Consider the following 22,138-nt stretch of genomic DNA (forward strand, 5'->3'; position numbering starts at 1 on the left):
ATTTTTAATATATATATATATATATAAATTGAATCCGAGGAGAAAATGGTACAGCTCACTGAAAATGAAATCAGCTTTTTTACTATTAATTAATTATTACTTTAAAGTTAAAGAGCAATTTATTCTGTATAGAGTTTTTTATTGTCAAATATACAAAGTTTTATAAAAATATAGATCTATACCTATCTAAAGTATTGTTTTTCATATTACCTCAGTCACATTTATTGCATTAAGCAATTACGATTAATAGCATTGATAAAAAATTTTAATTTACAGTATCGTTTAGAAATTTAAAAGCAGTTATATTTCCATTTTAGATCATTCAAATAATAGGATATAATTTTAAAATTATAATAACTCAGTTTGAGCTAATTGTATTTCTCAGTTCTCCATGAGAAATAAGTATATCCGCACATAATACTGTCTACTTTATTATAACTAAAATTGATCTTTGTTTAATTATCAATAATATTACAAATAATATCTACACTAAGTAACAGACGCACTCCATTAATCTAATTTTCAACAATTTCAATTAAGAGATTCGTAAAGAGAAATTGTTCCAAATTGCATGTTTATAATAACATTCTTTCTAGATTCTTTACTTTTGATTTAACACGTACAATAATAATCGAAACACGTGCGTCCAAAGCACGCGTATAATTTAAAAAGCTAAAAATATTTAATTGTATCTAATTACATAATTACCTTTTTCAGTTCATGTTTTTCAGTATAATTTGCAGAAAGGGAAATGCGGGAAATGTTTAAAATCACGATCTAGGTCAAACGTGTAAACTTTTTCGAATTAGAAATGACCTTGAGTAATGATTAATTTATCTCCGTTAACTCATCTATGATCTGTCGATTGAGTAGAGAATTCACTTTAATCAATTTAGAGATGATAAATTCATTTGGCATTGAAGAATTGAAAGCATTTTTCTCCAAGGTCATTTCAGATTTTATGCACATCACAAGCACGTACTTGAGTAATAACAGCTTAAGTGCTGGCATGATTGACTGGATTATTGTACCCCCACTTATTAAATGTGGCTGATCTGTACTTGTGTATTTTGTGCTACCCTACTGTAAATTTAATGATTTAGGGTTATTTATTATTTAAGATTTTATCTAAAGTTAGTTTTTATTTAATTAAAGTAAAGTAGAAAATTTCTGTTAATCTAATTTTCGTTCTTTATCACATTGGTGAAGTAATATGCATAACAATTATGGGAATTACAAAATCGTAGGAGTACAATGTAGATTAAAAATTGGCAAAGAAATTGATGAGCGATATCGTGATTAGGATAAGCTATGTCTTTGGTATTTTATTCTCGACACATACGACAGCCTGATTGCCTAAAAGTATATAAAACAATAATCTCTTAACTAAAAAATTTCTAGACTAGGATTCGAAGGCACGTTTCAGACTGAGCAAAAAAAGTTTCCCTTATTCTATTGCTTATTATAACCTGTTCACGTACTTCCTTCTAATTATACATAAAATTAATGGAAGACGACTTTCCTCCAGTTTCATGTCATTTAAAGAGAACTCCACCAAAGCATTTCCATTGTTATCTTCCAACATGCACGTTCTTAATTTGCCAGTCCTCTTTGATCATATCGCTAGCTTTCTCTCCTATCATGATAACAGGCGCGTTAGGATTTCCGCTGACTATCACTGGCATAATGGATGCATCTACGACTCGAAGTCCTTTGACCCCATAAACTCTTAGTCTAGGATCAACAACTGCCATAGGATCGCTCCTTGGTCCCATCTTACAAGTACCCGTGGGGTGATAAATCGTAAAAGTAAAGTGTCTAATGGCGCATTCCCAATATTCATAAGTATTAAAGGTGTAAGCTTGGCAACCAGGCATTTTCGTCTTCAGAGGCCTGGAACCGAATCTTTGAAAAGCTGAGGTGTTCGAAACTGCCATCGCTATTCGAATCCCTTCGACAAGAACATTCATGTCCTCCTTATGTGTGAAATAATTAGGATTGATGTCAGGGTACACCATTGGATTTTTACTTCTAAGTCGAACCCAGCCCGAACTCTTTGGTCTTAGAAGTAACGGTAGGATTGTCCAGGTTTCCGCATTAACGAGGGGTTTGTACATAGTATTGTAGACACTGTCTCTCAATGCCAAAATCTTACGGATTTGATCCCCACCATCAGAATTGATCGAACTTGGGGCAAAGTGGAATTGGATATCCGGATAGTTGTTGGATTTATCAGCGTACCGCGAATTGACAAAGGCCAGGCCTTCAACTCCTGGGGTTGTCATTGGACCCCTTTCGTTCACGATATAGTCCATCATTACTGGAAAACTTTGGAAGCGAGTTTTCGTGAAGGTTATGGGATCATTCACGAGAAATGTGAGTCCACCGAGTCCAACGTGATCCTGGAGGTTGTCACCAACTCTGCGGTCTGATAGGACTGGTATTCCGAATTGGGAGAGGTGCTCTTTTGGTCCTATCCCGGAGAGCATGAGCAATTGGGGGGAATTTATGGCCCCTGATGAGAGGATGACTTCTCTTCGGACTTTGATTGTTTGCCGTATTCCATAACGAAGGAACTCGACTCCGGTCGCTCTCTTGTCCGAGTTGAATGTCACTTTCAAGGCTTGAGCATTCATTGCTATGTGCAAATTTTTTCTGTTTCGCACGGGACGTAAAAAGGCCTTCGCTGTGGAGCATCTACTGCCGCGCCTTATTGTTGCTTGAGCCAACATGAATCCTGTTTGATTTGCACCGTTGATGTCTCGGTTCTCGTAACCCAGTTCGGTTCCAGCTTGAACAAATGCTATGGAGAGAGGTGTTCTCCACGGCGCTTCCTGGACTGTTAAGTAACCGCCGGTGCCGTGATACGGAGTTTTTGCGAGGTAGGGGTTTCTATTGTCTTCCGATTTAATGAAGTATGGTAGCACCTCCTTGTAACTCCAGCCAGTGTTCCCCAGACTTGCCCAATTGTCATAGTCTAGTCTGAAAGCGAGTTTCAAAATAAAAATGACAGATTATGGTGCTTACTATAATTATGGATTTTTTAAATTATGGATGTTCGATAAGTGCAGTCCACTTAAAAATCGAGTCATTTTAAAAATGATTAATAAGATTGAGAAAACGTAATGATTGTTGATGGATGATAGTTTTTGATCAGTGAAGGTTTTATCAGTGGTGTTGTTTTGATGATCTACTGATTTTTCAAATTTATTAAGCTGAGTTTTTCTTTCATGACGTGGAACCTCTTCAGGCTAATCCTTCTCTCACTGGCTATGTCATGATAGTTAATTGTGATTAATTTTGTAAGAAATACAGAGACTCACCTGAGAAAAAATAGCTCAGGTGAAAATTGTTTATGTAACAATAGGATACTTAAATTTTTCTGTTTTTACTTTTGCTGTAGAAAAATGCTGCAATTCGTATTCAATCCTAATGATCAACGGTGTGAAAGATTCTTTACAACTCTGTTTGGTTGGCTTTTTCTAAAATTAAAGCAATTAGTGAACAAAATTTTTTACAAACATAATAACTGTATTGATCGTAAATAAATTTTATTTTAGCTAAAAACCAATCAAATAGAATAAAAAACCACAGAGTTTTTCGAGGATTAAAATCAGCTATTGATCAGGAATGAATAGGAATATTAGCGTGTACCTACAATCGAAGCTAAAAAAACAAACATCCAAATACTTATTTTGGTAAATAAACTTTTTTAAGCTATACAGTGTTCTTAGCATGCTCAAATTCAGTGGCGGACTGGATCTCTGAGCGCAGGGTGGGCAGCATGTTTGGGGGCGCTTTTTTAACAAACAAACCAAAATTAGCAAAAAAAAAAGGTGGACAGTAAATTATTTACTTTTTAAGCCCCCCCCCCCCCCTGCACGCACACAGCCACATCGATTTCGATCGACAGCCACATCCATTTGGTTTGGAATTGTTTTCAATAAAGCAGCTAAAATGATTGAAACATTATAAGAATTGATTTAATGTAACTCATGAGAAAAAAATTAAATTTCATTAATTTATTCAGTCTTAATCGTAGAATTAAAATTATTTGAAACTATAGAAGTCGATTGGGTTCAATTGCTCAAAATATAGTTCATTCTGATTCCTTCAATAATTTTCAATGGAGCAATTAAATTTATTGAAAAATGATCAGAATTTATTCAATTTGATTCGAGGGAAACTATTAGATTTCATTAATTTGTTAAGTTTTAATCGTATAATTAAAATTATTGAAAACTATACAAATCGACTGGGTTTAATTGCTCAGATTATAATTAATTTAGATACTTCAATTGTTATTAATAACGCAATTACAATGATTGAAAAGCGATGAAAATTGATTCAATATGATTGGTGAAAAATATATTCAATTTCATTCATAATACCAAATTATTTAAAGCTTTAGAAATAGATTGGTTTGAATTACGTAAAATGTAATTGATTCTCATTCCGACAATTATTTTCTATAATGTGAGTGAAGTTATTGAAAATTAATAGAATTTGATTGGATTTATTTATAAAAAAATTATTGAATTTCATTCATTTTTATTCATTATTAAAATATAATTAAACTTTATTCAAAATTATTCAAATGAAGATGATTGAGACATGAATGATTATTGAGCTATCCAATATTTATTGAAAATATTTAAAAACAATAGAACTTTATTTATTTTCAATCAATTTTAATAATCAATTATTAGCAGGGTGTGTATATCCTATGTTATGGAACGAAAATATTATTTTACTGTTTTGAAAATTCAATAATAATTCTTAAACTTTTTGTTTACTCGCGAAATTTGAGAGATCTGGAAGAATCTTTAACTGCAAGTCTCGATTGTAAAAGATATATTTCGTTAATTCGAACATTCCAAACTTTAGTTATTAACTAGTAATTTTGTCAAATCCTGTCAAAATTTTCGCAAAACTTCACCTTTGCAAAATGCATCTGTAATATCATACTTATACTTACGCATCTTAGGGGTTATATTGCTAGCAATTAATAAAAATTGGTCAATAAATGACAGAAACATGTACAATCCGTTCTAGCAAATACTGTATGCTTTATCAATCAATAATCAGCTGATCCAGCAGTGTAATAAACTGAGAAAAAAAGTACTGTCGATCATATCTCACTGCTACTATAGAAAATCTACACGCGTACACGCGCGCGTTTTTGAATGCCAGATGAGAAGATTTTTGGTTTTGTGCGTAAATATTCGCAGAATATTTACAAAAAAATATAGAATATTTTTTGTAATTTATAGAATATTTATAGAATATTTCGCAGAATATTTACAAAAAAAAAGATCGATTTTATTAAGATGAAGACCTCAGTTAGTGACACTGTTAGCTTTCGATAGTTCAAGATTTAGCTTTTCACTGTTGGAGACGCTTCAATCACGAGTTTTTTTGTAAGTTTAAGTGAAGTAGTTGTTTTTAAATACTAATAGCATGATGGCAGCAATGTCTGCATTGCGTATTAATAATTGTTGTTGTTTTATATGCTTCATACGAGTGGAAGCGTTAGTGACTCTTGTATTGAACTGCTTTGAAAATTATTCCTCGAACATATTTACATGCAATTTAATATTGAAACATGCAAATTTTTACTAAACCTTCATTTATATTTTTATTTTAACTAAACTTTTTAATAAATAAAGAAATTAATCCAGGGTGTCACTTACTGGTCGCATGTCACTTACTGAGGTTTTCATCTTAATCATTTTAAAGGTTTGATGAAGTTTGAGATTGGCTATATGACAACTTCATCCTTAAGCGAACAAGAAGGAAAATTTTAATTACATATGTGAAGTAAAATTGCTTGACTCAAAATAGTGTTTATAGAGTCAAGAAAATGTAACATTTGATTAATTTAAAGGGTCTAGCCGGGTAAGCATGGCAAATCGGCCCCTAATAATATCCGTCTGAAATTCATGTCAAATGTTCATCCTCAGGTAGCAAAGTCTGCGAAGAATTTAAACTTTCAAATTGCATTTTTTTTTATGTTATTGATGGTGGAAAATAAAATAAAAAGTGGGGTTTTTCCCAAAGTGATAGGAGTGATACCATATGGAAATGTCAAATGACTATAACTTTCGAAGGTTGAACTGGGAGCAAGTGACATCCAAAAAATGACACCGGCTCCTATCAGAACCGTTAGTTGCATCAGGTTGCGTCATCTTCGCTGGTACCAGTGTATTCATTGCTTGTGGAAAATATATGCCAGTAGTTCTGTGATGTCATTATTATCAACACAGTAATAAATCTCCGGAATATCAAATCGTTAGAAACAAATGACAACTGCATTGTGATACCATTGTAGGAGAATTTTTGTTTGCGCTTTCATCGGGTTAGTGGGATCATTGGTCGCCGCATGTAGGTGTAACAGGTGCTGCGCTGTGTGCGCGGGATCTGCGGCTGTCACTCAGGCGAGCAGTCAGGCGTGAACAAACAAAAGCGGAGCAGGCTACAATGAGTTAGTTGCCACCCACCGTCAGTCCCGAAATCGACGCTATAGAAGAGGTTCACTGTATTTATTTTACTCCGGATAATTATTTTTATCACTCGTTTTTGATTGCTCGCAAACTGCGACAGATCAGTCCGCTAGCCCAACGCAACCGCATGATATGAAACTTTATTTTGTACATTAACTTGGGGAAAAACAATAATTTTTCAATATAAATGTATTTGAATATTACGTTTTACTTTTGAAAAGCTGTTCAATTAAATAATAAAATCGAAATTTTTTACAACCCGACAGTGGCTGTGTAACCCTTCTCTCTAAATCTGAATCAGTAAAATTTCACTGATTCAAATAGCTAGAAATGGGTCACTGACAATCAGTGAAAGGTTACTTATTAATTCAGTGAAATAACAACTTCTGAGAGTTGGCAGCACTGCACCATATCAATTTAGCAATCAGAGTCAAATAATATTTTAGTACATTCAATCAAAGAATCGTATTAAAAACTTAAAACCCATTAATCTTATCAAATATTAAAAAAGGTGAAAAGTTCCGATGCTTTTAAATGACAAAGAACTTCACATATTACTTTAATTTCAAGATTGGACTGTCATGTAAATTTATGTAAAATAATTCATATTAAATTTAATAACTCCGAATGGCATGAGGTTTATCGTCCAGAAATATTTTGCCGTTAATGTATTATTGCTTGTTTCTGAAGTTCTATATATGAATACCACCATTTCTGAAGTCATTCCCAAATATATAAGATATCTTTATTGTATAAAAATATTAATGATAAATATTAATGAGTTAGTTGAATATATCTTAAGTTATTTTCATTGTTGATAATAATAATAATAATAATATTCTGTATTTTAAATTGCTTAACGTTTTCTCATATTATATAAACTAAGAATTACATGAAATTAATTAGGATAAAGGTGATTACCAAAAAGTTCAACATTTTAAATAGAAAGAACGCCTATCTGAGGTGGCGTTATGCAACATTCGTCCATGATAAAAAATAAGAAGTTAAAAAATCTTTAAAAAATACATGCAGAGCAGGTAAAAATATTGAAAATACGGGGAAAATCACTATTATCATGATTTATTTGATTTTGAATTTAGCCTTTCAAAATATCCTTTTATTTTATAATTTGACAAATTAATATGGGGCGTTACAGATATTTTATATCAAATATTGTACAAAACAGTGATGATTATTTACTGTTATTTGAAATCAACGTTGATAAATCGATTTTTAAATATACTAAACTCTTTGTATGTATAAAATTACATTACCGACAGAAAGTTTAGTTACATTTGCTTCGAGCGTTTAAAAATTCATACTTTTATAAGGTTAACGACAAATCTCTGACTTTGGACTCGCAAAACATAATATTGCACGATTAAAAATTTTGTGTGAATACTCACTAATTACATAATATTAAATCGTTGTCTTTATTTCGATTTAAAGTATAGGATTTAATCTTGATTTTACAATTTTTTCACATTTTTAGTAACACTTTTCTACTCTCTAAATATGAATAAGTGAAAAATTCACTGATTGAATTAGTAGTTAGACATTTTACAGATTATTCAGTGATTTCGGACTTATTCTCTAATCACTTCAGTAACACCAGAGTAAGTCATGTGAAGCATAGCCTTTAAATTTTTAAGTTAGGCGTTGTTGTTACTCTTTTACTTAAGCAGCAAGAAGAATTCCTTAATGAAATAAATTTTTTAATTTTTAGACTGTAAGTCTGCTAAATTATTATCTGTGGGATAAATATACTCTAACTCGTATATAAAGTATTTACTTAACGGGCTTGTACATGACAGTCCAATCTGGAAATTGAAGTAAAATGTGAGTTTTTTCGTCATTTAAAAGCATCGAAACTTTTCACATTTTTTAAAATTTGATCATATTTCTGGGTTTGAAGTTTTTACTATGATTCTTTGATAGAATGTACTAAAATATTATTTTATTGTGATTGTTAAATTGACATGACGCAGTGCTGCAACTGGTTATTTCACTAAATCAATAAGGAACTTTTCACTGATTGTCAGTGACCCATTTCTATCTATTTGAATCAGTGAAATTTCACTGACTCAGATTTAGAAAGTAAATTTGGCAATGAGTTGAACTTCAGATTTCAAAACGTTCCTTGAGCTTATAAGCTTATAACTTTGAAACTAAATACTTTTTGTTCTGTTTTATTAAAATAATTTCAAATAAGCTGATTCGACGCGAAATTTTATAATCTTTCAAATGATCCTAATGCTCTACATAAAAAGTCGTAGATTCCGTTTCTGCGCAGATATTTGTCTTTGAAGTAAAGTATAGGTTTTAAGACGGTCAAAAGAAATGTACCCGAACTTTCTGTCGGTAGCATACTAATTTTGGCCCGACAAAAATGTTTAATTTGCAGCTTGAAACAGTTGCGTTTCTAGACATTTTAGGTGATTTTTTATTTATAATTTCTAAACGAAGTCGTCTAAAATTTTGGAAACTTTACTGAATTGTGCTTTGATGTAAGTACTTTATGGAGATATTCTTATAACAAATTGATTGATCAAAGACAATGTGGTAAATGTCTAGGCCTTCAAATTTTCAACTTGTTGGTAATCATATTTAAATGTTTATTGATGTTTATCTAAAGATATGGAAAATATTGTTTTTAGCGAACTTTGATTAAGTAAGCTAATAACCTGTGATTTGAAAGAAATTTAAGAATAATAAAATTCTTAATTGAGGTGTTACCTATTCCCTCGGACATAGATCATAGCATTTAAAACGCTGCTTCCACCCAAAACTTTTCCACGTGGCCAATTGCACCTGTCCCCAACCATGGCAAGGCAATAAGCTGACGTTGTTGGTGGCGATGTTTTATATTTCCAATCAAATTCTGATAATTGCGTGTAACCTGCCAGTGCTGGCACATCTGAGATTTCATTTTCATCACTTCCAGCTTCGAGAAGTAAAACAGTCCAATTTGCAACTTCTGATAATCGCGAAGCCACCACTGCTCCGGCACTTCCACCTCCCACGACTATGAAATCATACATTCGTAAAAGCTGCGAAGAAAGTAGATCTTATTTGTTATATTGAACTTTCAATAGTTGTAAATATTTCAAGGCTATTAGCTTGACCATAAATTTATGATTGAAAGTCTCATAAAGATAAGAAAGTACCGACTCTTCAAAGAAAATATGACTTTGAAGACGTATATTTAGGGTTTATGATGATATATTTGAAATACACAGGGAACAAACACTTTCAGTGTTAAAGTAATTTGAGTATAATGGCAAACATTTAGATCACTATATATGTTTTCGGTAAATCTATTGACTATATGCGTAACACATCCAGCTACATTTCATGAGTTAGTGGCACAAGTATACAACTGTACATTCAATCTATTAGCGCTGACATGTGAAGCGTTTTGGGATGGTTTGTTACATAATTTGTTGCTTTAAAAAACATTTTTCTATTCTGAAAAAATTCTGCTCAACCTACACAATTTTCTTGCCTCACGAAGAACAAAAAAATTATTTAGTTGGCCGCATCCAACATTTTTCGCTGTGTAGTATAATACATTCTATATTAATTGAAGTCCAAACTGAAGGTATATTAATAGAGACAATTTTGCAGTCATGAGTTAAACGTATTATATTATTGAGTTATTGTAGTAATAACATGTCTTGCACATGCACGGCGTGGCGTTTTACTGCATTTGAATTAATATATTTACATCAATTTTCACAATGTATATTTGTAATTCAAAATAAATATATTCTACACAAAGCACGAAGCTTTGTAGGATTCAACAAGAAAAGTAGAAAGTGGCTCCGGATAGTGACATATAATGTCAAACTGAACCGAGAAACTTATTGATCTTAGTAATGGATGATATTAATTGCACATAAATTAACTTTTGATCTCTGATTGATGATTTATAATCATCCCGAATACATTTTAGTTTTTTTGCATTCGTAATTATCTAATTTCGTAATAAAAAACTAATTAAGGGAAAAGTTCTTCAATCATTAAAATAACTATACCATTAAATCTCTTTCTATCAGATTATATTAAGAAACTTAATCAATTTAATAATATATTACCTCTTGGGCATTTGGTGGATGAGTTTCTGGATCAGCATTTTGATATCGGAAGGCAGTGAAACCAATAGCAAAAAGTGGAATTAAACTCCATCCCAAGACCGATGCAGTTCCAGCCAAAGTTGATAAGGCAATTGGCATTTTCGTCTCCTGAAGATATGTTCTCTTAGTATATCAGAAATGGGCATTAGAAAATTCTGGCCTGGAAATGGAAATATGTTAATAATGATAGCATTTCAGTTCGGTTTCTGTTAGATCATTAAGGTAAAAACCTTAAATAATCACCGACTTTGTATACAAAGGTGAAGTTATTCCATCACCTCTTCCCCATCCACTTTTAATTATTCCCTCTTTCATATAATGTAACGCCGTCATAACAATTAGTACAACTGCAATAGTTTTCATTGAAATCAAATTTTAAGTTTATCACATTCTATAGATAAGAGTATGCTTACTCTGTGTGAATATGTTTAATATACATTTATTTATTTGAACCATACTCTTAAATCTCTTTTAAAAAAATTAAAAATCTTCTGAACCCAGGAAATATAAAGGAGAAATTAAACATCTTTGAAATATATCATATGCGTTAAGAAGTCATTACGTTGAGTACTTACCGTTATCTGTCACGGATCTGGCGGTCTCGTAAAACTTACACGCACTTTCTCGCGCGACGGCATGATTTCCTGGGTGTCTTCAGGAACACTATTTACTGGGCAATTTGGTGGTCTTGAAAAATTTTCTTTCAGTGAAAAAAGAGGTAAGAAGTTAGCACAGAGAGCGATTTCGGTTCGACAGTAAAGCCGGCTGATTCCGGAGAGCTTGTGATGTATACTGTATGGTGAATGCGGAGAGTGAAAACCAGGAGATCCCCCTCTGGAGCCTTTCATTGCTGACTTCACATTATAAACACATCGCTCTAAGTACAGGTGTTACTGAATTACAGTTTTAAATTTGAACTCTCAATTTAGAAGATGACTGATTATTTAGTCAATATTTCACTCTGGCCAATTTTCGCTGACTTTTCTTCTCCGGAACTCAAGAGTTCGGAATGGTATCCAGTCTCTTACAAAGTGACGGACCGTCGCACTTGCTTGAATATTCATACCTTGATCGATAAAATCAGGCTAAAGTCTAAACTGTACTTACAGTTAGAGTGCCTGTTAATTTCAGCCAGGTTAAGCGTGCAGAACTTCTTTCAATTAAAGAAAAAGTACTGTTACTTCAGTAAGAAAATTAAATATGTGAAAGTGCAGCAAATTGTGTCTGAAATTCTAGCTGGGAAAGTTCATCTGAGAACAAGGTTTAATTTGTTAGATAGTAATTAATTTGTGTAGTCTTTTATTACGTATGAGATTAGTATAACTTAATTTCCAGAAAGTAAAAAAAATTTTAATTATAGTAAGGCAATGTGTAGTGTTACGGAATTTTCCGTAACACTAAATTCCGTAGGTCTAATATTACGAATAATTCCGCAATAGTAGACATAACGTTAAATTAAAGCTGAGGTCATCTCTTTCAAGGTCGTTACAATTGTGACAAGTTAGCGATATTATCGAGGCGGGAAAAACTTTGAAACTTTCTACACTGCCTTTGACGGCTAGTGTCTTCGATTTTGGATTAGCGTATTCGTTGTGAAAGTTTGGTTTCACTCGTTTAGTATACCAGTTAAAAATAATTTGCCAGTTTTAATCAAAAATTGCTATTAATTTTTGCACAAGAGAACCGCATTCAAGTTACATCTAAATATTTTGTCATTAAATCGAGAAAAAAATTTACTGATTTACATCTTTTAAAAATAAGAATGCGTGGTGATTTTTATCCAAAAAGTTGCACTATCTTAATACCTGAATGGTTATACTTAATATGATCAAATATTATATTTTGTAATCGCAGCGTGTGAATGGTCTGAAAGCACATATCTGGTAATATTTTTGACAAATAACATACAGATAATAATCAGACTGAATTGACCAAATGAAAAGAAAGAGTAATTCATCAAAGTAAAATGTAAGTAGGATGATCCGTGATATGCGGAGACGATGTGTATATATGTCCTTTTTTATTTGACGTAGGATAAGATTGTAATAGCTTTTAGCCTGACATATAGCCGTCTTTCTCTTGGCTTTCAGGAGAATGGCCCATGCTGCTCTATCCAAGCACTTTCTCTCTTCTCGGTCTACGTGCCATTCAGTCTCTATCGCGATTGCTTTTGTGTTAAGTTTAACTGTTTAAACTGACTAATTTTCTGAGTTGCCAAGTTTCCAGAAACCTTGGCCTTGTGCAAACCCACATCCTACAATTTTGGTCAATTTCCGCTGATAAGTTAAAAAAGTTAAATATTCAAATGGAAAACACTGATTAGACATTCTCTTCGTGCAACTATTTGAAACTAAGATTACAATCTTTCCCAGGCTTTCGCATTTTTAAGAAAAAAAAAATACAAATTAATAGCGGTGTCCTTGCATTTTCAGAACACTTATATATTTTTTTATGCACACGTCTTTATGAAGAGCAAATGAAAAACAAGTGGCCAAATTCATTTCCAACCCGGCAGACTGTGTATACTGAAGACAGATGTTTCCGCAAGAAATTTTTTGTTTTCAAAGAAGTTTATTCGACACTTAATTCTCTGATTTGATAACAAATTTTGCTCGACAAAGTTAAGAGACACCATTTATCAAAAATGTATTGGCTTTTTTTAAAGTGCTGTTGTAGTGAATTTTAATATAATTTTCTCGAAAATCCCAGCGTATTGTTCTCTTAACTATTTGTATAATTGCTACTAATATGGTGAATATATTCCATCGAAGTTTATCTTGTCTGCGTCTTAGAGAGGAGACCAATTTTTTTTCCTTTGAAGAATGAAAATTCACAACTTTTGGAAAAACAAAAGGAGATATGGAAAAAGTTTAATAAAACAATCTATTCCTCCTAAAAAGTTCTACAGAAGAGTTCTGTGGCACTTTTTTCTGTCTATCGCTATTATGGAAATATTCGCTCAAATATTTAAAAAAACTCAATTTTCTGCTGCCATAAATAATTAAGGAGGGTACACATCAACAGAAAGCGTATTTTTTTCTATCAAGCACTAATGCAATTATTCAAAAATAACAATAAATATTTTACATTTTTTAATTATTTGGTGTCTATTAAAATTGTTATTTTAGAAGACATCGGGGCGAGTTGAGCATACTTATCATTTGCAGTGAAATTTTTACAAGATATAAAAGTTTTTTTAATCCCTCTGGGACGAGACATGACCGTGCAAAAGTTTACGACCAACTCTTTTTTTTTTAACTGAGAAAGTTCTCTTAATTTCAATTATATCAGAGCTAAAAAGTTTCTCTTTGAATGGTTGAATGCTGTCACAATTCTGTATAAAATGAGCCCAGGACAAAGCCAATTTGCCTATTTTTAAAATAGATATTGCAAAATAGTATAAATTGCCATGTTTTCTTAAATTTTCAATAACTTCCGTATTCTTTAATATTTTTTAATGTTTTATTTTTATTTGCTTACAGGTAACATGTTTTTAAATTTTTCCATCTTCAAATACTTGCACTGTGATTTAATTTTTTAGATGGGTACTGATAAGTTGCTCATAAATTTACAATATTTTTGCAATATCTAATTAAAAAATATACAAATTGGCTTTATCCTAAGCTCAGTTTATACAGCATTTTGAGAGCATTTATCCCTTTTAGAGAAAGTAATTTTTAGCGCTGGCATAATTAAAATAAAGAGAACTTTATTACTCATCAAAAAAGTGTATTTATTGTTTTTTGTTAATTGAAAATTGAAATTGAGAATTGAAATTAATATACATTACATTGTTTTCACGATTGAGCAATATGATTATTCGTACATGTTCAGGCGCAGCTGTAAAATATTTAAGAAACATTTTTTCAAGATATAATAATAACAAATATAATAATAATAATAATAAAGTACTTAGGGAAGGAGTTCATAAATATTTGAACCTATAAATGAAATTAATGGTCAATTTAATCAAAATTTTCCGGATATTTGTATTTAAATTAATCTTATTTCAAGTAGATAAATCTGAATAATTAGGATATATAGGCACTAGTTTTGAAAGTATAAATACTCCTAACTTTTTCAAACAAAAAATTCATCATTTCACTGAAATACGTGTTGTCTGAGCTCTAAAATATAGTATACCGTCAACCAAGGTGAGGATCGGTACAGTTTTTCACAAACCAGGACTTAGACGTGTTGTAGAAATAAGTGCCTGAATCGTCACAAATTTTTAGTAGCTGGCAATATGAATTCTTTATGGTGTCAAGAAAAAATTGTAATATGCAGGTTTAAGACTTATAAAAGCCTATAAAAATTTTTCCATCGTTATGACCATGTATTTTTATACATGTGCGTGTATCATCCACTAAATTTAGAGTAAAACTAATCTATTCTATTATAATTAAAAGAAGAAAGAATTAAAGGCAACTCCAAATTTTAATTTAATATCAATATGAAAACTGCAAACGCTTACTAAAATCGAGACTAAAGTATCATTGTATCGAATTAAGCAAAAATATATTACTAATAAGGAAAGAAACAAGAATTAGCTGTAACGCATGAACATAACCTATATCTTATTTTTTCATGTTTTAGTTATTATCGACTATACGACTATATATAAGTATCAAAAATCACTGTATGTATTTTTTAATATTATTCGTCAGCTTAAACAATTTTAGAATTTATAATATATTTCTGTTGTACCGATTCGCCCCGTAGTCCTTGAATTTAAATTATTTGTGAACTTAAAAACGAGGTCGCCAAAAAAACTGACTGGGAAGATTTTATACCTGTGCGGGATGGCTTCAATCGCCAAATATATTTTGGGTGATCTAACCTTTGCATGTTGAAATTTTTAGCAATATTAGTCTCATACAAATAAATGTAAATTTATTTATTTATTCAAATGGGTGGTATAGTTTAGATATTTCGTGATTTGTTCCGCCAATGATCAGTTGGAAAATAAAATTATTAAGCCTTTGATGACTTCGTAAAAATTATTGTATCGATTCCCCACGGAGTTGCAATTCGCTCCGGTTACCGGTATAGTGTCGATAATTTATTCATTATACTTATATTATTAAAAAATAGATTGTTTCATCTAGTACATGGACGTACTTAGGTTATGGGGTGTATCTCATTTATAGTGAAATTGATTTATGTACGCCACCGTCCCAAATTTAATAGCAGTATCTGAATTCGGATGAGTCACCTTACACTTTACCTAACTTTAGAAAAAATCATAAACGCCTTTCTTGCCATTTATATTAATGAACAAACCTTTTGCAATGTGATATATGATAAAATAGACGTCCATAAACCTAAATGGCAAAGAAGGCGTTAATGATTTTTTTCCCAACTTTGGTAACAGGTGATTCATTCAAATTGCAGAAACTGTGATTGAATTTGGAATGGCAGTACAATTGTAGATACCTACTTGCATATTGAAGATGATTTTATTCACCATGTAACAGAATAATGTTAACGCATTAGAGACATTCTACGATGAATTTCTGTATAAGGATTGGGTTCTCTTGCGTGTCAAGTTCAATATCTAAAGTGTGGGTTCACAGTTGTCACATGAATTCTTATTACTTATAGCTTACTATTCTGCGTGGTTGCTGCAGTGCATTTCGAAATCTTTGACCATTTCACTTTTTAATTTCAGAGATTCATTTTGATTAGGTTCCCAAAACAAGAAAAACCATATTTATACATATTAGTGCGCACAGTGGACCAGCAGGCTCGATTCCGTGGCCAACAGTCCAATTTTCATATTTCAAAAATTGCATACAAGAATTGCGTCATTTTAATAATTGATAATTCAGGTACCTATGTCATAAATTATTTATTATTCTATGTAATTTATTCACTTGACAGTTACACAAACTATACAATTCTTTTTTAATTCTTCATGTGCTTTAAGTTCAAATATTTCATATATTTATAGATCCGTTATTAATTTTAAAGGTTTATTTTTTTGTAATTATCCTCAGAAATAGAAAAGTAAAAAAAAAACATTTTAATTTCGCTCAAAATCGCAAACAACGGAGTCAGCGTCTGAGCGCCAGAGGCCACACAGTGGGACGTATCTGGTATTTATTATTCAAAACAGTCAACAACCTGTAATTCGTAACGGATTTTGAAATTTTGTTCCTAAATTCTTTGCATCACATTTCTGTGAAAAATGCAGAAGAAGATGATTTTTCAGTTGTTTAAACAATCATTATTTAAATAATTTGATTAAATCTGTGAATTACGGAACATGTGATTACGCCATTTGATTCTACGGAAAAAATTACGTAATATTAATGTGTTAGACAATGTTGGTGGCCACTGAATTTATTTTGTAGTATAAATAAACAATTGTATATATACTCTTTTTAGCATTTTTTGTAATACGTAATAAATTATGTGGAAAAAATTATCCAACACATAGATTTTATGTAATTGTGTCCGTAGAATCGAATAGCCTAGTCCGTTTTAGCTTAATTCACATACTTAAATTTATATTCTATTCATTAAAAAATTTGAAATAGATTCTTCTTTATGTAAAAGTATCTTTTAATGAAATGTTCTTACCCCAATATTAACTATTTTGCTATTTCTATTAGTGTACCCATGGGCTTAGAGATTTAAAAAACTATTGTTGATTTTATAAATTGTTTATTAATTTTCAATTTATGACAAAACTGGGTCTCCTGGCCTACTGTGCGGTTTAAAGAAGTCTTTATTGTTTTCTAAAATGGCTCCTCTACAAATCATTCCTGTAGGTGTGAAAAGGTCCCTTTAATATTACCATAAGTAAACAAATATTTAGGTTTCTGATACCCTTTTTTTTGTGAAAGATTGCTTATTTTACTTTAAGTACCGTCGTTAATAAATTACACAGGTTAACATGGTTTTGTTGTTGGAAAGTGGAGGGTCATTTCCAAAGTAATTTTTTACGTAGAATCCGAATCCAGGGTCAGAATTGGCCCAACACGTCAGGATTTTAAGATATTTGAAGTTATGTACCCAAAAAAATGGCGTTTTTGGCTACTTTCGAGGTTATGTACAGAAGACAAAATTTTTTGGGATTTTTTATTTAGTTGTATCATATTCGGGGTTGTTGAAATTCGAAAAATTTGGTGTCTTCTGTACATAGCCTCAAAAGTAGCCAAAAACGCGATTTTTTGGGTACATAACCTCCAATATCTTAAAATCCTGACGTGATGAGCCAATTCTGACCCCGCTTTCGGATTATATGTAAAAAATTACTTCGGAAATGACCCTCCACTTTCCAACAAAAAAACCATGTTGGCCTATGGTATTTTAAGCAAATGCTCAAAACATAATGGGACATATCTCGTAATTTCAAATTGGTGTAACTTGGCAAAGAAAAATGGCAATTGAACTCTGCGACTCTCAACTTGAAGAAAAATAGCAGTACTATATGATACAACTGAAGAAAAATCCCAAAAAATGTTGCTTCTTTTGTACACAACCTCAAAAGTAGTTAAAAACGCCATTTTTTGTTATTTTACTTTTGGAGACGCTATACAATATGCATCATCAAATACATCAGCATTGTGAAATACATCACCCAGTTTTTGGATAGAAAACACCAAATTTAGCCTATTTTTGAAAAAATGTCTGATTTTGTTTTTCTTTCCACTGCTAATAGATTCTTTAACTTTGGCGAATTGTAATCCAAAGTGAAATAATCGATTAACAGCGGCAATTATATACAAAAAAAGGAATTTTTGGCAAAATTAGGCTTAAGCGACCCATAAATATAATTGCATATATACATGTATATAAATGGCGTGATTTGATCAAATTCTTCTCTAGGATTTTTCTGAATATTTACTGGATTCAACTAGTTTTTTCGAACAAATCGACGAAAATCTTATTGAATCAAACTTTTTGTTGTTCAGGTCTTTGGTTTCATATAAACGAATTTGAATTTATTTTAATAGTAAAACAAGTTAGTTATTGATTTCGTCACATTTTTTACGTCATTCAAGAATTATTTTAGTCACCATAACAAGATTTTCGAAATTAGTTTTTTGTTTTGTTTTGAAACATCTATTGTGTAAAATCGTATTTTTTAAATATTCAAATTCATTTTCAGAGGAAAGATTTTGTTGTCGATTTCATCATTTATCGACAACTAAAACTTGAACTACTAACCAGAAATCGTCCTTATCAGCTCTGAATTACTTTCTGCTTGAAGATTCAATATTCTCTCGTTAGGTAGCGCTTCGACCTTACATCGTTACCGACAATATCTGTAACTATAGTGCTTTTTCATGGACATAGGAAACAAGGGACTAGGCATGCCATTGCGGGGATGATGCAATGAGGGGGTAGGTCCGCCACCTTTTTATGTCCCGCGACAAACATGGCAGCGCCCACATGTTTATATTTTCATGCACAGTTTGTCGGCAAAAATGCTCATGCGCATAATCAAATGGCACATCGTAAGATGGCGGCTCTCCCCACTCATGGACCCCCCCCCCCGGATTCAACCCCGTTCGGCCAAGTTGGATGGCATGTCTAGTTCCGTGTTTCCTATGTCCTGTCCATGTGCTTTTCATTTAAGAGTGGAAGCTTAGGTCCCGCTATGATACTTAACGGGCATTTAAAAATTCAGGACACATTATTGGTCAAATGTACACTATCGTACCCAATTTTAATGTAAAAGTGAATGAAAATGAGGTGCCAGGTGCCGAATTATTGCATAAAAAGGAGGAAACAAATACCTCTTGTTAGTGAAAAAGGTGGTTAAAATGCAGAAAACAATGTACCAAAGGAAAATAGCAGCAACTTATTGACCGATATGTAGAATGCAGGTTACGTTGACATCGCGTATAGTCGTAAGGTTTCAATAGTGGAAAAATAGTGTTTTGCATAAAAGTGAAATAATTGTAATGATAAAAAATATTAAAAAGGTCGATGAAGCATTTTTGAAGAAATTCAGTTGAAAATGAATTGATGTTTATGATTATGAGTGGGGTTTCAGTTCGAAAATTTACGTAGCTTGCAAATTGCCGAAATCAATGGAAATGAGATTTTTTTAGTTTGGACATTTCCCTCTGAGAATTCGTACATGAAAAGAAATATGATTTGAAAATGATGAAAAATTGTTTGTAATAAATACGTGAAACTGAAAGAAATAAAAATATTTTTTTATTCATGTTTTTATGTAGTACTTTTTAAATCAGGGTGACAGCTTGACCGGGAAGGTATACATTTTTTGTAAAAGACGAGAAATATGTCAATAAATCCATTTTTTGACTGGGAATTTAACTAAATTTGAGAAAAAAAATCCATTCAATCACTTAAAATATTACGAATTTCATATCACACGATAATTTTAAATAAGCCCAATAAAATTTGTTATAGAATTTTATTATTATTATATAATATATATTATTATATAATAATTTATTATAAAGCGTGAATTTGCAATGTAAGGAATTTTAAAATGCAGGTTTGGAAGACTTCAAAGAATTAATAACTCACAGCGTTTGAATTTGAAAAATTTGGATAAAAAGCGTTTTGAGTTGATCAACTGTGAATAGATGTAAATAATGTTGTGATTTTTTTTTAATTAACTGCAGTTCGCGTATAAAGATTTGAAAAATACTTCCTTTCGAAATACGATTCTAATCTGATGCTCGAAATTAAATAATGTACATGCAGATTTTAATCTTCAAAATTGAGCTGTTTCAATGAGAAAACGTTAGTATTTAAAGAACTTTAAACGTCTGATTAAACCATCATGAACTATTTGTAATGAAAATAATTTTAATTTCATAGATTCATAATTAAACGTTTCCATTCATTTTCAAATTCTATAGTTTTCAAATGTTATTTCAGTTTAAAATATTTAATTTTTAACTCACTCTATTAATAATTTTGTGATGATAGAATGTAGCAGTTTGATAAATTTAGGCGATGTTTGGTTGTTCATATAAAATTAGTAATTATAAATCAAATATTCAAAATCAAACAACTCGAAACTGAATTGTTTGAAATAAAGTCTTGAATCGTTGGAATTTCACAAAATTGAATTTGTGAGTCAGCATTGTATTGTATTGAATGTCTATTCATAAAAAAACCATTGAAGAATTATTAATTTGTAGTGACAACAATTTATTATTTGCTTCTAGTTTATTTTTATTAATGTTTTTGATTGTAAATTCTTTAACATTTCTTCTATGTAGACCACCTTGAAAATTTCTATTGTGGTGGCATGTTGAAAATAATACTTAATTCGTATTCTATAGCTCATTGTGAAGAGAAATATTGACTTTCAATACTTCCAGCTGATGGTGTAAGTCTTTTTCTGTATTTTTTCTTGAGATAAAAATTCACAAAGCTAAAATGGCCAATTTTTTCACTTTATTTGTTTATATATTGTTGCTCAGTGACAAAAAATTAATAATTTCAAACCAAAATTCTCTTAAAAATTTAATGGTGATCATTTCTAAAAAAAAACTTTGGAATCGGTTAAAAAATACGACCTGTGGGCGATTATGAACAGTAAATTCCTATTCTAGGCGACTGAGACGTACGAGGGCGTCGGTCGACTCGAGTCGAGTGCGCACGCGACAATAAAAAATTTCTTGCATCTCTTAAACAAAAAGAACGATTTAGCTCAAATTTGGTCAAAGTTTTCCTTACACATCAAGGAACAACTTTACCACTGGAAGTTGTCTGTTCGTGAAACTTCCCTCCAGACTTTTGTTCGTCAAAGTCTGAGGAAACGATTCCTGACAGTAATGATTTGCAATAATTTTTATGTTGCAAATATAAAAAAGAAATCTACTTTCAAAACATACGTGGTATCAGAAGGGGTTTTTCTATTTGGGGGAAAAAACGAGATCATTTCGTCGAACAGAAGCTGAGTTTTCGCGAGTTTAGTTTAAAAAGTCATTGATTTCGGTACAATGAAAATTTCTGGTTTTTAATTTTTAGTAAAGAAACTAACAATTTGATTGTAAAAATTTCTTCAGAAAAGTTGTGCGGCTCGTCGAGTCGCATATAGTCATATTTTTTGCGCAGTGAATGAAATCCACACGCTCAGTTGTTCATAGTACTTGAAAAGAAAAATGTTACTTTTCGATAGCCCTACAAGATTATCATATCAACTTTTTGAATTTTTTCTAAAAATTCAAATATTGACTGCACAAAAATGAATAAAAAATAAAAAATTGCATTTTACGGTCAAACTATGCAAGATAGAAAAAAAAATTATAAGACAAACATTGTGCACCCAAAAAATATCTACAAATTGGTTATGAATCACTTTTTATAGGACACGTAGTTCTTATTTTATTTATAAAAAAACATTGAAAATACAGAAATTACATTTTTCGACACTCGACACAAGCTAAACTAAAATAAATAGATAAAATTTCTTAAACGAAGGTAGAGCAAAAAAGTTTTTATTAATGTTTTTTTTACATTCTCATCGGAGAAGGTAGATGTGTAAAATTTGACAAC

The 22,138-nt window shown here is 31.4% G+C and overlaps 2 protein-coding genes across 2 annotated transcripts in view; one reads left to right on the forward strand and one right to left on the reverse strand.

Annotated features, from left to right (window-relative positions):
* Positions 1 to 22,138, forward strand: part of LOC117166834 (flotillin-2) — a 342,246-nt gene that overhangs the window by 105,287 nt on the left and 214,821 nt on the right. The window lies entirely within an intron of this gene.
* On the reverse strand, positions 235 to 11,333 carry LOC117166830 (glucose dehydrogenase [FAD, quinone]). The gene is made up of 4 exons (XM_033351165.1): positions 11,215 to 11,333; positions 10,601 to 10,799; positions 9,240 to 9,553; positions 235 to 2,982 (listed from the first exon to the last, which is right to left on the reverse strand). Exons 2-4 carry the CDS (start codon positions 10,736 to 10,738, stop codon positions 1,572 to 1,574), a joined length of 1,863 nt encoding a protein of 620 aa, XP_033207056.1. The 5' UTR covers positions 10,739 to 10,799; positions 11,215 to 11,333; the 3' UTR covers positions 235 to 1,571.

This window comes from Belonocnema kinseyi, chromosome 2, assembly GCF_010883055.1.
Source record: "Belonocnema kinseyi isolate 2016_QV_RU_SX_M_011 chromosome 2, B_treatae_v1, whole genome shotgun sequence".
Classification (NCBI taxonomy): domain Eukaryota; kingdom Metazoa; phylum Arthropoda; class Insecta; order Hymenoptera; family Cynipidae; genus Belonocnema; species Belonocnema kinseyi.